At 37.9% G+C, this 12,980-nt stretch overlaps 1 protein-coding gene across 1 annotated transcript in view; it reads right to left on the bottom strand.

Annotated features, from left to right (window-relative positions):
- Positions 1 to 12,980, bottom strand: part of LOC115213437 — a 114,468-nt gene that overhangs the window by 24,317 nt on the left and 77,171 nt on the right. Inside the window, exons 17-18 of the mRNA XM_029782413.2 lie at positions 6,179 to 6,365; positions 2,095 to 2,180 (exon numbers count right to left, since the gene is read on the bottom strand). Coding sequence (XP_029638273.2) covers positions 2,095 to 2,180; positions 6,179 to 6,365 — 273 coding nt within the window. The remainder of the gene's footprint in view (positions 1 to 2,094; positions 2,181 to 6,178; positions 6,366 to 12,980) is intronic.

Below are 12,980 nucleotides of genomic sequence, written 5' to 3'. Positions count from 1 at the left end.
GTTGGTTACATTATTTCATTCAGATATTCTTTTATTCTTTTACTTGTTTCAGTCATTTGTCTGTGACCATGGTGGAGCACCGCTTTTAGTCAAACAAACTGACCCCAGGACTTATTCTTTGTAAGGCTAGTTCTTATTCTGTTGGTCTGTTTTGCTGAACCACTAAGTTACAGGGACATAAGCACACCAACGTCGGTTGTCAAGCAATGATGGGGGGACAAACACAGACACAAAAACATACACACAGACACACACAGACACACACACACATACATACATACATACAATGGGTTTCTTTCATTTTCTGTCTACCAAATCCACTCACAAGTTTTGGTCAGCTCAAGGCTATAGTAAAAGAAACTTGCCCAACGTGCCACACAGTGGGACTGAACACAGAACTATGTGGTTGGGAAGCAAACTTCTTACCACACAGCCACACCTGTGTAGGGGTTACATCTTTTCACAAAGGGGATAAGCTATGTGAACTTTTCTGATACTTTCTATGAATCTGGGAAAGACTGGGTACTGCTGCTAGTCCCATAAATTATTTAATCACATGTTGTTAGAGATTTGGCCTTTACCAGTTAATACTATTTTTCATTCTGTTGTAAATCTACACTAAACACAGTTTAAATATATTATGTTCAAAGTAGGAGTTAGTTGTGCAAAGTGGAACTGGAAGTGTGTGCATGTTTGTAAACATGAATGGATGGATGCATGTGTATATATATATGTATGTATGCATGTGCATGTATGTGCATATTTTTATGTGTATGTGTCTGTTTATAGTCATACTAATGTAAATTGAAGCTAAAAGCTACATTCATGGAAATGTAAGTTAGCTACTATTCAATTAATAGAAATTAATGAAATCAATATAAGACTGAAATAAATACTGAGAGCTGTGCTCCAGCATGGCCACAGTCAAATAAGTGAAACCAGTAAATGTGATGCATATGAATGAGGACACTGGAGGGAACCAGTGGAATATGTGGACCCAGGAAGACATGGGATGAGGTGGTGAAGCACAATCTTTGAATGTTGGGCTTCACAAAGGCAAAGATAATTGATCAAGACCTTTGGAGATATGCCATGCTTGGGAAGACCTGTCAAGCTAAGTGAGATCGTAGTTGTGTTAAAAAACACCCTTCAGTCATTGGGTGATATGCTGTGCTTGTGAAGACCTCTCAAACCAAGTGAAATTGTAGGTATGGTGAATGCCAGTGCCATCTGACTGGCACCTATGCTGGTGGCACATAAAAAACACCATTCATGTGATGGGCTTCATGGAAGCTGTGATGTGAAGCCAAGTGGTATAGTAGTCATGGCCCATTAAAAGCACCCTTCAATTATTGGGTGATATGCTGTGCTTGTGAAGACCTGTTGAACCAAGGGAAATTGTAGTCATGGCTGATGCCAATGTCGTTTGACTGGCACCAGTGCCTGTGGCATGTAAAAAGCACCATTTGAACCATTGGTCACCTGTCACTAGAGGCAGTGACAGGAGACCAAGACCCTTGGTGATATACTGTGCTTCTGTTGACCTGTCAAACCAAGTGAGACTGTAGTCACGGCCAATGCCAGTGTCAGGTCAGTGTGACCCTTGCCAGTGGCATGTAAAAGCACTGACTACACTCTTGGAGTGGTAGGTGTTAGGATAGGGCATCCACCCATAGAAACGTTGCTGAATTGGACTGGAACCTGGTGCAGCCTCCCACCTTACCAGTTTTCAGTCAAACTGTCCAACCCATCCCAGCATGGAAAGCAGATATTAAACGATGATGATGGTGATGAATAAAAGAACTTAAAATCCTGGATTCCTTTCTCATGTATCTTCTGTTAACCTGTAGTATGACAACCAAATAATAACAGAATGCCCTTGTGATTGCTTTTCCCATTATTTCTACTATTCTATGCATAAATTATTTAAAATGAGTTTCAAAATGAAAAAGGACATACACAAATATCCTTTTTAAACAAATAAATCAGAGTAATAAGTAAATTATAGTACAACTCAGTTCAGCATATTTAACTTCTAAGGATGACACTTGTATTTTATGGACACAATGTTAAGTATTTAAAGAAGTAACTTACGCCTTGTTATATACAAAATCTTTAAAACAAGGAATACTCGGAGAACAGTCATTGTTAGCAGCAGAATCTAAACCTTTTTCTATGATCTGAAAAAGAAATATGAATCAAATAAGCACTGACAATGTACAAAATCTATATATATAAAGCTGAAGTTGTCTGTGTGTAGCAGGTTTGGTAGCCTTCAACTAATACTATCTCCTCTGAGACCCTGCGGCGCAAGTTGACCGAAATTGAGAGTATGATAGAAGAAGGCTTGCTCTTCATTACATAGAAGAAAAAATTAAAATCGGACCATGTTAACACCAAAAATTATTTACATCAAAAAGGTGCCTTTTTTCTATGAAAATCCCTATTTTTTAACGATTTTTTTACTGCTGTGTCGCCATTTTTCAGTGTATTTCAACCAGAAAAATGTTCACTTAAAGAGAATAAACAAGCTACATAATGCAAAATTTTTACTTTTCAAAAATTCCAATTGTAAAGGGTCAAAACAAACCCGAGCAATGCCGGGCGATACTGCTAGTATGGTATAAATTGATGAAGAAACATCAAACCAATGCCTTCTTTCAAGCTGGCTATGTATCATATTTAATGTATATACACCAGCAATAAGTCTGTTACTGCAGTATTCATTCTGAGGTAATGTTTCTTATGAAAGTGCTGTGTTAAAAACACGGATCTTTTCGGCTTGAATTGCAGTTTTTCTAGCGGTGTCATATGAAATTGTCACCCATAATTATGACCCTAGTATCGATCTATTGCATTTCAATCTGTTTTAGGGTTAGGGGTGGGGGGAAGGGTATCTTTTTTTCTTCACAAATATAAATAAACCCAATCTGTTTCTTAAACGAGGGACATATTCATACGGCACAGAATGTTTTTTTACCTCAATGGATGTTAGTGATTGGTTGAAATTGCAGAAATTGAAGAAAATAAACAACAAATATCTTACAAACTATAGAATTTTCTCAATAAAGCCAAGAGAAAAAGATGTTTTATAAACACATTCTACCAGTATACGAAGTTTAAAATTTTTAAGTTACCTAGAAATTATGTTAAAAACTGCCGTTCAAACTGAAAAGATCCAAAATCACAATAAACTTTCAGAGAGGTGAAAATCCCTGCAGCAGCAGCCAATGAGAATGCCAGATGCATTTCAGGCTTTTTGTACCTTTTCGATATTGTGATCTTGCAGCCAGCCACATGCCTTGATGATAATTCATCATAGAAAGTGGCTTACTGTTGATGTATATGTATTGGTTATTTTAATTTAATACTGCCTCAATTGTGTATACCTTTTTTCTTATGTTATTTGCAATATAATTCCTATTTTTATTTTTCTGATACTGACAGGTTTGATATGGTTGCAAATATTAATATGTATACGTTTCTTCGATGTCAGCAAATTGGCAGAACTATTTGCACCCCAGGCAAAATGCTTAGTGGCATTTCATCTATCTTTATGTTCTGAGTTCAGATTCCACCAGGGTTGACTTTATCTTTCATCCTTTCCGTGTCAATAAAGTAAATGCTGACTGATCACCGAGGTCAATGAAATTGACTGATCCCTCTCCTTTGAAATTGCTGGCCTTGTGCCAAAATTTGAAACTAATATGTAAGTTTCCTTTTTTAGATCAGTTTTACAAAATAATTCAAAAGTCCCTTCAACATTTCTATTTTTTATTTTGTTAAAAAATAGGTGCAGGAGTGGCTGTGTAGCAAGTAGCCTGCTTACCAACCACATGGTTCCGGGTTCAGTCCCACGTCCCACTGCATGGCACCTTGGGCAAGTGTCTTCTACTATAGCCTTGGGCTGACCAAAGCCTTGTGAGTGGATTTGGTAGATGGAAACTGAAAGAAGCCTGTTGTATGTATGTATATATGTGTGTGTGTGTGTGTGTGTGTGTGTGTTTTTGTCCCCCCAACATTGCTTGACAACCGATACTGGTGTGTTTGTGTCCCCGTAATGTAGCGGTTCGGCAAAAGAGACCGATAGAGTAAGTACTCGACTAAAGGCGGTACTCCAGCATGGCTGCAGTCAAATGACTGAAACAAGTAAAAGAGTAATATATTTTTGATAAGCTAGGCCCTTACATTACAAAAGCAGTGTGCAAGTGGCCAGTCTTTCCAGAAATAAAACTCTACATTTTTGGAGTCCTTGAATGCTTGGCATTAGTAGATTCTCACAGCAAGTTCAAGTAAATAATACCAGTTACAGTACTGTCAAAAAAGAAAGGTCCAGTTAATCCTTTAGATGGTAAACTACACCATACTGTAACTTCTGGTAAATCAATATAATATTTCTCCATAATATATAGGCGTAGGAGTGGCTGTGTGGTAAGTAGCTTGCTTATGAACAACATGGTTCTGGGTTCAGTCCCACTGCGTGGCACCTTGGGCAAGTGTCTTCTACTATAGCCTCAGGCCGACCAAAGCCTTGTGAGTGGATTTGGTAGATGGAAACTGAAAGAAGCCCATCGTATATATGTATATATGCATGTGTATGTGTATATGTTTGTGTGTCCGTGTTTGTCCCCCCAACATCGCTTGACAACCGATGCTGGTGTGATTACGTCCCCGTAACTTAGCGGTTTGGCAAAAGAGACCGATAGCATAAGTACTAGGCTTACAAAGAATAAGTCCTGGGGTTGATGTGCTCGACTGAAAGGTGGTGCTCCAGCATGGCCACAGTCAAATGACTGAAACAAGTAAAAGAGTAAAGAGAGTAATATGCAGATTCTCAGTAGATGCAACTATGGCAGTTAATTGAGCCACTGAATCTAAATGTAGCTTCATCACTCCAAACAACCTTTGTTGGAAAGTGTGCATCTTCCACAAGTCCTGCCATGTACCACTTTTGTCTGGATCATCTTCATTGAGAGCATGGACTATTCTTGGAATGTAACTTTTCCAATGACAGTGCTTCAAAATGAAATGGATGATTGATTCCAAAATTCCTATCTCATGACTCACAGTGCAGAATTTCTTGAACTTTGGCAATATATTTCTAGTACTCTTTCTTGCTTTCTGGGGCTTATCAATGTCCTATGGTCTCCAGGAACATATTTTTTGTGTGTGGACATTCTGAACAGTTCCATCTTCTTCAAACTTATCTCACATTCAAGTGAAACTCCCACCTAAATTATCTTTGCACTTTTACAGTGTTTTCAAATTTCCAGTATTGCTTCAGGAGAAATTTCGGATTTTTTCGGTTTGAATGGCAGTTTTTAACATAATTTCTAGGTAACTAAAAAATTTTAAACTTCTTATCCTGGTAGAATGTGTTTATAAAACATCTTTTTCTCTTGGCTTTATTGAGAACATTCTATAGTTTGTAAGATATTTGTTGTTTTTTTTTTTTTTCAATTTCTGCAATTTCAACCAATCAGTGACGTCTATTGAGTTAAAAAAACATTCTGTGCCGTATGAATATGTCCCTCGTTTAAGAAACAGATTGGGTTTATTTACATTTGTGAAGAAAAAAAGATACCCTTCCACCCACCCCTAACCCTAACCCTAACTAACCCTAACCTAAAACAGATTAAAATGCAATAGATCGATACTAGGGTCATAATTATGGGTGACAATTTCATATGACACCGCTAGAAAAAACTGCCGTTCAAACCGAAAAGATCCGAAATTTCTGATGTTCAAAGCTTAATCTGGCTCCTTATTCTAATCAATTCTAATTGGTTAAATCTAAACAGAAATGATAATTGTGCTATCAGTTAATGTGTGTATTTTTGATCAGAAGGGATACCTTCTATATATGTGCATGTGTGTGTGTGTGTGCGTGTGTGTGTGGACCCTTGTCTAGACATCATGCAATGGTTGTGAATGAGCATCATTATTATACAGGCAAGGTTGTTCATTTCCACTCTTCCATGGAAAGCATGTCTAGCTATGGGGAAATATTAGCTTGCTTGGAAATATGTGAAGGCTGGTGACAGGAAGGGCATCTGGTCATAGAAAATTTAAACATGCAGAAAATTTAAACTAATTATTAAATGAATGTATAGGTTTAGGTTTGAAGATGATATATTTCAGCCAAATTAAAATGAATTAATTTTACAGCGTTACTTACACGTAAAGATTTGACCGCTTTCTTGAGTTCTGCTCTTCTACGTTGTGCAGCACGTACAGATTTGATACGTTCCTTCTCTTTCACTTTATGATCGTCTAACCACGCCAGTTTACTTTTAGGTTCATTCAGGTACCCTAAACTATGCCCCAATGTCAGGGGTTTGAAGATGTCTCTTTGAGGAATCGTTCTAAAAATAGAGAGGGCCATATGTATATTATATAAATACATACATACATACATGCATGCATACATGTACACACACACACATCATACATGCATACTTATAGTGGTGGGGTATGGCTTAGTGGTTGGGGGTGTTGCACTCATGATTGTAAAATTGTGATTTTGATTCCTGGCTGAGCAATGTGTTGGGTACTTGAGCAAAATACTAAATTTCACATTGCTCTAGTCCACTCAGCTAGCAAAATTGAGTAATCCTGTGACAAATATGTTCCATCAAGGTGGAATACACACACCACAGAATCCTAGAAATTGGGAAGGACCTTTCATCTTTTATATATATATATATATATATATATATATATGATTTGGTAAGGATTCAACAAGTAGAAAAGCAGTTGATCAGCTAAAAGAGTAAAGATAATGTTGTAATAAAAAAACACAAATGTTATAATAAAAAACACAGCAGGCCAAAGTTTCCTGGTCGAAATAATAATTTATTTCGCCATTTTTCGAGCTTAGAACAAGACCGTTTGTCAGTTGTCTTTGCAAAGGACGCCTAAGGAAGACAAAAAGAAAAGCACAAGGGAGATAATCAACGTTACACTAATCCAATGTCAAGCAGACGTAAACAAGATGTTAATGGTATTACTGTCTAGTGGTCTACTTTTAAATTCCCACTAGATGTATTGGGTTATAAATAAGGTGTTTTTTAAAATACTTAGGTGATCTTTCGTCTCTAGTAGACCTTTCCGTCGATTTCCGTAAAATTTTTTTTTTTTTTACATATGGGCTTGCGGGAACTTTTGAAGTAATATACATACATATACACATACACCGAGTAAAAAATTTCAGTTATCTCTTTCTTTCACACATTACTCTGTCTCTTCACACACACTAACAGAAGCACTTCACTTACACAACATACTGTCTGTCTCCCACACCCCATCAAACACACACACGCACACACATGTACATCAATGCTTCACATGCACGATAACTTCAAAAGAACTTCCCTCGTCATACAATCGCTTTCTCTTAGTCTGTTTTGCTCTCATTACTTCAAAAGTTCCCGCAAGCCCATATGTAAGAAAAAATTTTTTTTATGGAAATCGACGGAAAGGTCTACTAGAGACGAAAGATTGCCAATACTTATTTTATTCCTCAAAAATAAGATAAGCAAAGTTCATTTTTGGTCTAAAATATACTCTCCTTCATTTTCTACAATGCTCTTCCATCTATCTGGTAGACTTGCAAGGCCCCTCTTCCAAAATTCACTTGTCCTTGACGAAAAATACTCCTCCAGTATTGTTCTGACCACGTCTGCAGAATTCATATTTTTTCCGTCCAAATGATTTGGAAGATTGCGGAATAAATGATAATCAGATGGGTTATGTCCGGCGAATATGATGGGTTGGGCATGGTTTCCCATTCAAACTGCTCGAGTCTTTGGAATGTCATCCTCGCAGTATATGGTCAAGCATTATTCTGATGGAAGAATACCTTTCGTCTTGAAACCAAAGATGGTCGTTTTTCTTCTAACCCTGACTTAAGCCGCTGAAGCTGCTCGCAGTAGATCTCCTTTGTTACCGTTTGGTTTGGGTTTATAAGTTCAAAGTGGGCTAAACTTTTCATATCCCACCAAACAGATGACAACACCTTACGTGAGTGAAGATTCTTTGGTACCAGTGTTTCTCCTTTCCCTACCCACTGTCTTCGGCGCTTGACATTTTTATAGAGAACTCATTTCTCGTCACCAGTCACTATTTGATCCAAAAAAGATTCCTTTGTGAGATGTGACAGCAAAAAAAAAAAAAAAAAAAAAAAAAAAGGCACACATTCACTCTTTGCGTGCGATTAGAATTGGAAAGCTTGCGAGGAACCCATTGACCCAATTTCTGACTTTTCCGACGGCACACAGGTGTCGGTGAATGTGTAGCCAGGCTTCGAAAATATTTTTCCTGCATGAGTTCCGGACCTCAGAAATGAGCTCATTTGCACATAGCAAATCAGAACAGAGTCACCTTTACCCTTTTTTCCTTACTAGTCAGCACCGTGCATGTTTTACTCTTGCCCTTGCTACTGGCAGACAGCAACTTCGTCTAGGCCAGAGGTTCTCAAACTTTTTGAGCCACCGTTCCCCTCATGGCCACATAATATCCTCAGTGGCCCACCCCTATTTTTATGTATAAATAAATATTTTACATTTTACTAATTTATATATACTATAAATCATTTGATATTTAATATAATATATATTTTGTATACAATACAATAATAATATAATAAATTCATAGAGTTCCCCTGTGGAGGCGCAATGGCCCAGTGGTTAGGGCAGCGGACTCGCGGTTTCGATTCCCAGACCGGGCGTTGTGAGTGTTTATTGAGCGAAAACACCTAAGGCTCCACGACGCTCCGGCAGGGATGGTGGTGATCCCTGCTGTACTCTTTCACCACAACTTTCTCTCACTCTTACTTCCTGTTTCTGTTGTACCTGTATTTCAGTGGCACTTACACGTTAATTTCACGAGCAGGCTGTTCCGTTGATCGGATCAACCGGAACCCTCGTCGTCGTAACCGACGGAGTGCTTCCCATAGAGTTCCCAATTCACTGCCTTCCTCCCAACGCCTCCTTTTTCTCTATCGCCACCTGGACCGTCTCAATGCTCACTCTGAGAATCTATGGTCTAGATTAAGGTTTGCTTCTTTTCGTCATCGAGCATTGAGATGGCTGTGAGGTGTGCTAAAAATAACAGCTAAATAAGATTTTTTTGATAAATCTTTTAAATTAAAGTTTATTTGCCAACATCTCGCTCAGAGATTCAAAACTGATTTTCTCCTTTAAATTAACATAAACATTTATTTACATGAAATGAAAACAGAGGAGAACTTTCATCTAACTCTTCTGAATTTTTCTGTTAAAATTGTAATGTGTTTATCGCTTGTAACGTGTTGTTTATCACATTTGCATTAAACGCTGGTGGCTGTAATGTGTGCTAAAAATTACAGCTAAATAAGATTTATTTACAGGAAATAAAATTACCGGAGACATAACACGTTTTTTTACAAATATTCTTTTTTACTCAAGGTACAAGGCCCAAAAATTTTGAGGAGGGGACCAGTCGGTTAGATCGATCTCAGTACGCAACTGGTACTTAAATTTATCGAACCCGAAAGGATGAGAGGCAAAGTCGATCTCGGCGGAGTGCTATTTTCGGAATATTGACAGCAGTGCATTTATAAAACCTTCAAGCAGTTTCCGTACTTTCATATTCGTCCAAAACATTTTCTTCAATTGCTATAGTAATTCAAATCTACCGCCAACAAGCATATGCGTTCAGTATCGATGATATTGGCAGCTGAATGAGAACACAACACAAGATTCGGCGATCTTTCGTCTCTAGTAGACCTTTCCCTCGATTTCCGTAAATTTTTTTTTTTTTTACATATGGGCTTGCGGGAACTTTTGAAGTAATATACATACATATACACATACACCGAGTAAAAAATTTCAGTTATCTCTTTCTTTCACACACACTAACAGAAGCACTTCACTTACACAACATACTGTCTGTCTCCCACACCCCATCAAACACACACACACACATATACATCAATGCTCCCATGCACGATAACTTCAAAAGAACTTCCCTCGTCATACAATCGCTTTCTCTTAGTCTGTTTCGCCCTCATTACTTCAAAAGTTCCCGCAAGCCCATATGTAAAAAAAAATATTTTTTTTTACGGAAATCGACGGAAAGGTCTACTAGAGACGAAAGATTGCCCAAGATTCTAATCAGGTAAGTAATGTGTTTAATTTTTGTGTGGGGAGAGAGACAGACAGACAGACAGACAGACAGACGGACAAACAGACAGATAGAGAGAGGGAGAGAGAGTGACTGAATGGAGGTGTGTGTTGTCATGTATTTTTTGCATGTATGTGTAAATGGCTCTCTCTCACTCATTTTCTCTCTCTCTTTCATGTAATACATATCTTTCATGTAATACATGAAGTTTAATTGAACTTTCAATGGTATAGTAATACATAATATTATATATCATCATCATCATCATCATCATCATCATCATCATCATTGTTTAACGTTTGCTTTCCACGCTGGTATGGGTTGGACAGTTTGACTGAAGAATGGCAAGCCAGGAGGCTGCACCAGGATCCAATCTGTTCTGGCAAGGTTCCTACAGCTGGATGCCCTTCCTAGTGCCAACCATTCCAAGAGTGTGGTGGGTGCTTTTACATTCCACTGGCACGTGAGCCAGTCGGGTGGCACTGGCATCAACCATGTTCGAATGGTGTTTTTATGTGCCACTGGCACGGGAGCCAGTCAGGTGACACTGGCATTGACCATGCTCAAATGGCACTTTTTATGTGTCGTCGGCACTGGCATATATATGGCTGATGCCGCTGTCAGTGGCACATAAAAAGCAGCATTTACACATATATGCAAAAAAAATACACATAAAAAGTACCACTTACACATACATGCAAAAAAATACATGACAACACACACCTTCATTCACTCACTCTCTCCCCCTTTCTCTATCTGTCTGTTTGTCTGTCTGTCTGTCTCTCTGTCTCTCTCCACACACAAAAATGAAACATTACTTACCCGATTAGAGTTTCGATGCCAAAAATTGCAAAGGGAAAGTGGATTTCTTTTTCAAATCTATTCTGCTATCTGGGATTAATATATCCAGTGATTTTAAGAGGTATGTAAAAGATATTTTGTTTTAACATTATACTTTTACTTGTTTCACACACACACATTTACAAAAACACTAACGTTTTTTTAAGATGAATTTTGTATCATTCTTTATCTCTCTTGCTCAGACTTTGTTACCATTAATTTGTATAACTTCAGCATTTTCACTTATTCTTTTCAAACTTGCTTGAATTTTCAATCTAATGTAATGCACACGCTCAAAAACGTATTTCTGCAAATGTTATCTAAAAATATGGGTAAAGAAAGAAACAGCAAGAAAAAAATTTCCCTGTGTAAAATGGAGTGGGGTTTAAATTTCCAAGGGTTCCATCCCACCCACCCCCTGTTTTCTGGACAACAAATGTGTTTTGTGGCACATTGGGAGATCACTGTAATTCATTCAACGAAAAAAAAAATTTCCAATGATTAAAGGATACAGGATGAGGTGGGGGTCCAGTTTCCCCCCATCACATTTTTCCGAGCAAAAATAAGGGATTTGCAGTACATTAGGAGGTTAGAATACTTGATTCCACACAAAAAAATTCAGGGTTTTTTTTTCTTTGTGAAACACATATGTATGTACTTCCCAAAATTTACTGCCATGACCTGCTACATTGTCAATGCCTTATAGCCTAGCCACTACTTTGATCTTATGGATCCAGGCCACTACATCACCTTTGCTGCTGGTCTTTATCTTTTCTGCCATCCCATTGAAGGGGATAACAGTAACAGAGAAATATACCTATACACGAGTGCTGAAATAGCTTGTTGTATGAGGGAACTATAATGCGGGGAAATAAGAAACCGCTTATCTATCTTCTCGTCATCTGCCATCCAGCTGTACTCAATCGAAAACTCGTGCCGTTCACCTAATGATAGCAGCTGCTAATACCAATCCCTCTCAGCTCAATCGCCTCACATCTGTTCATTGCGAGAGCCCAAGCCCTATATCAATGAGTCCAAAAAAATGTTCAGCATGTTCTCTTAAAAAACTATATCTTTTAAAGAAGTTGAGAACCTCAAACGAATGCATAAATTCCAGGAATGAGATTTTTGTCTGTTTGTCCCCATTTCAAGAAATACATCACTTCCTCTCTCACCTTTCCTGTTCCGGTTGGACCCCTTGGCCATTGATGTTGACGTCACAACCCTTTCTTTCCGGCACATCTCATCCCCACAGATGTCCGTGCAATGGATTCCTTTGGAAAGCAGTTAATTTCTACTGTCAACTTTTTAGGACATAAAATATCTATCGATACTAACCAAACTGGAACTAACTTTTAGATGTTTCCTCAGATCTCAAAACTAATATTCATATAAGCCCTTCCACAAGGCTAATGAGAACCTTAAATATATTAATAAACACTCATGTCACCCATCTGTTGTATTTAAAAACTTAATTTGAAAATTTAGCCGTAGGATGACATGTCTTTCCTCTTCTAAAGAAATATTCAAAAAGGCTACTCCAAATTATACTGTGGCCCTTTTACAATAATGGCTTTACTGATAAAATCTTTGACCCCCCCCACCTCCTCTATCACCTAGTCGTAAGAATAGGTCTTGGACAAATGAAGGTAAAAGATTCTTTCACTTAGTAGATATCCACTTCCATAGAACCTATAGATACAATAAAATCTTTAACAGACTCATGATTAAAATGACCTTTTCTTGGCTCCCTGATGTTAAATCACACGTCCCCTTGTTTATGAAGCACAGGTTTCAGTGAAAACAACAATTGTTGTACAGAGATCAAACGTTATATCGGAGCCATGAAAGGGAAAATATAAATCCAGGTATAACAACCATATTTTGAATTTTAGGTACCATGATAAGAGACAGTTTGGCTTTAATCTGGTAACTTAAAGACAAAGGGGCCAGTTTTGACATCAAATGGAAAATCC

This window comes from Octopus sinensis, linkage group LG6 (assembly GCF_006345805.1).
Source record: "Octopus sinensis linkage group LG6, ASM634580v1, whole genome shotgun sequence".
Taxonomy (NCBI): Eukaryota; Metazoa; Mollusca; class Cephalopoda; order Octopoda; family Octopodidae; genus Octopus; species Octopus sinensis.
The sequence above is the reverse complement of the archived record's forward strand: the minus strand, read 5'-3'. Positions and strand labels throughout refer to the sequence as shown.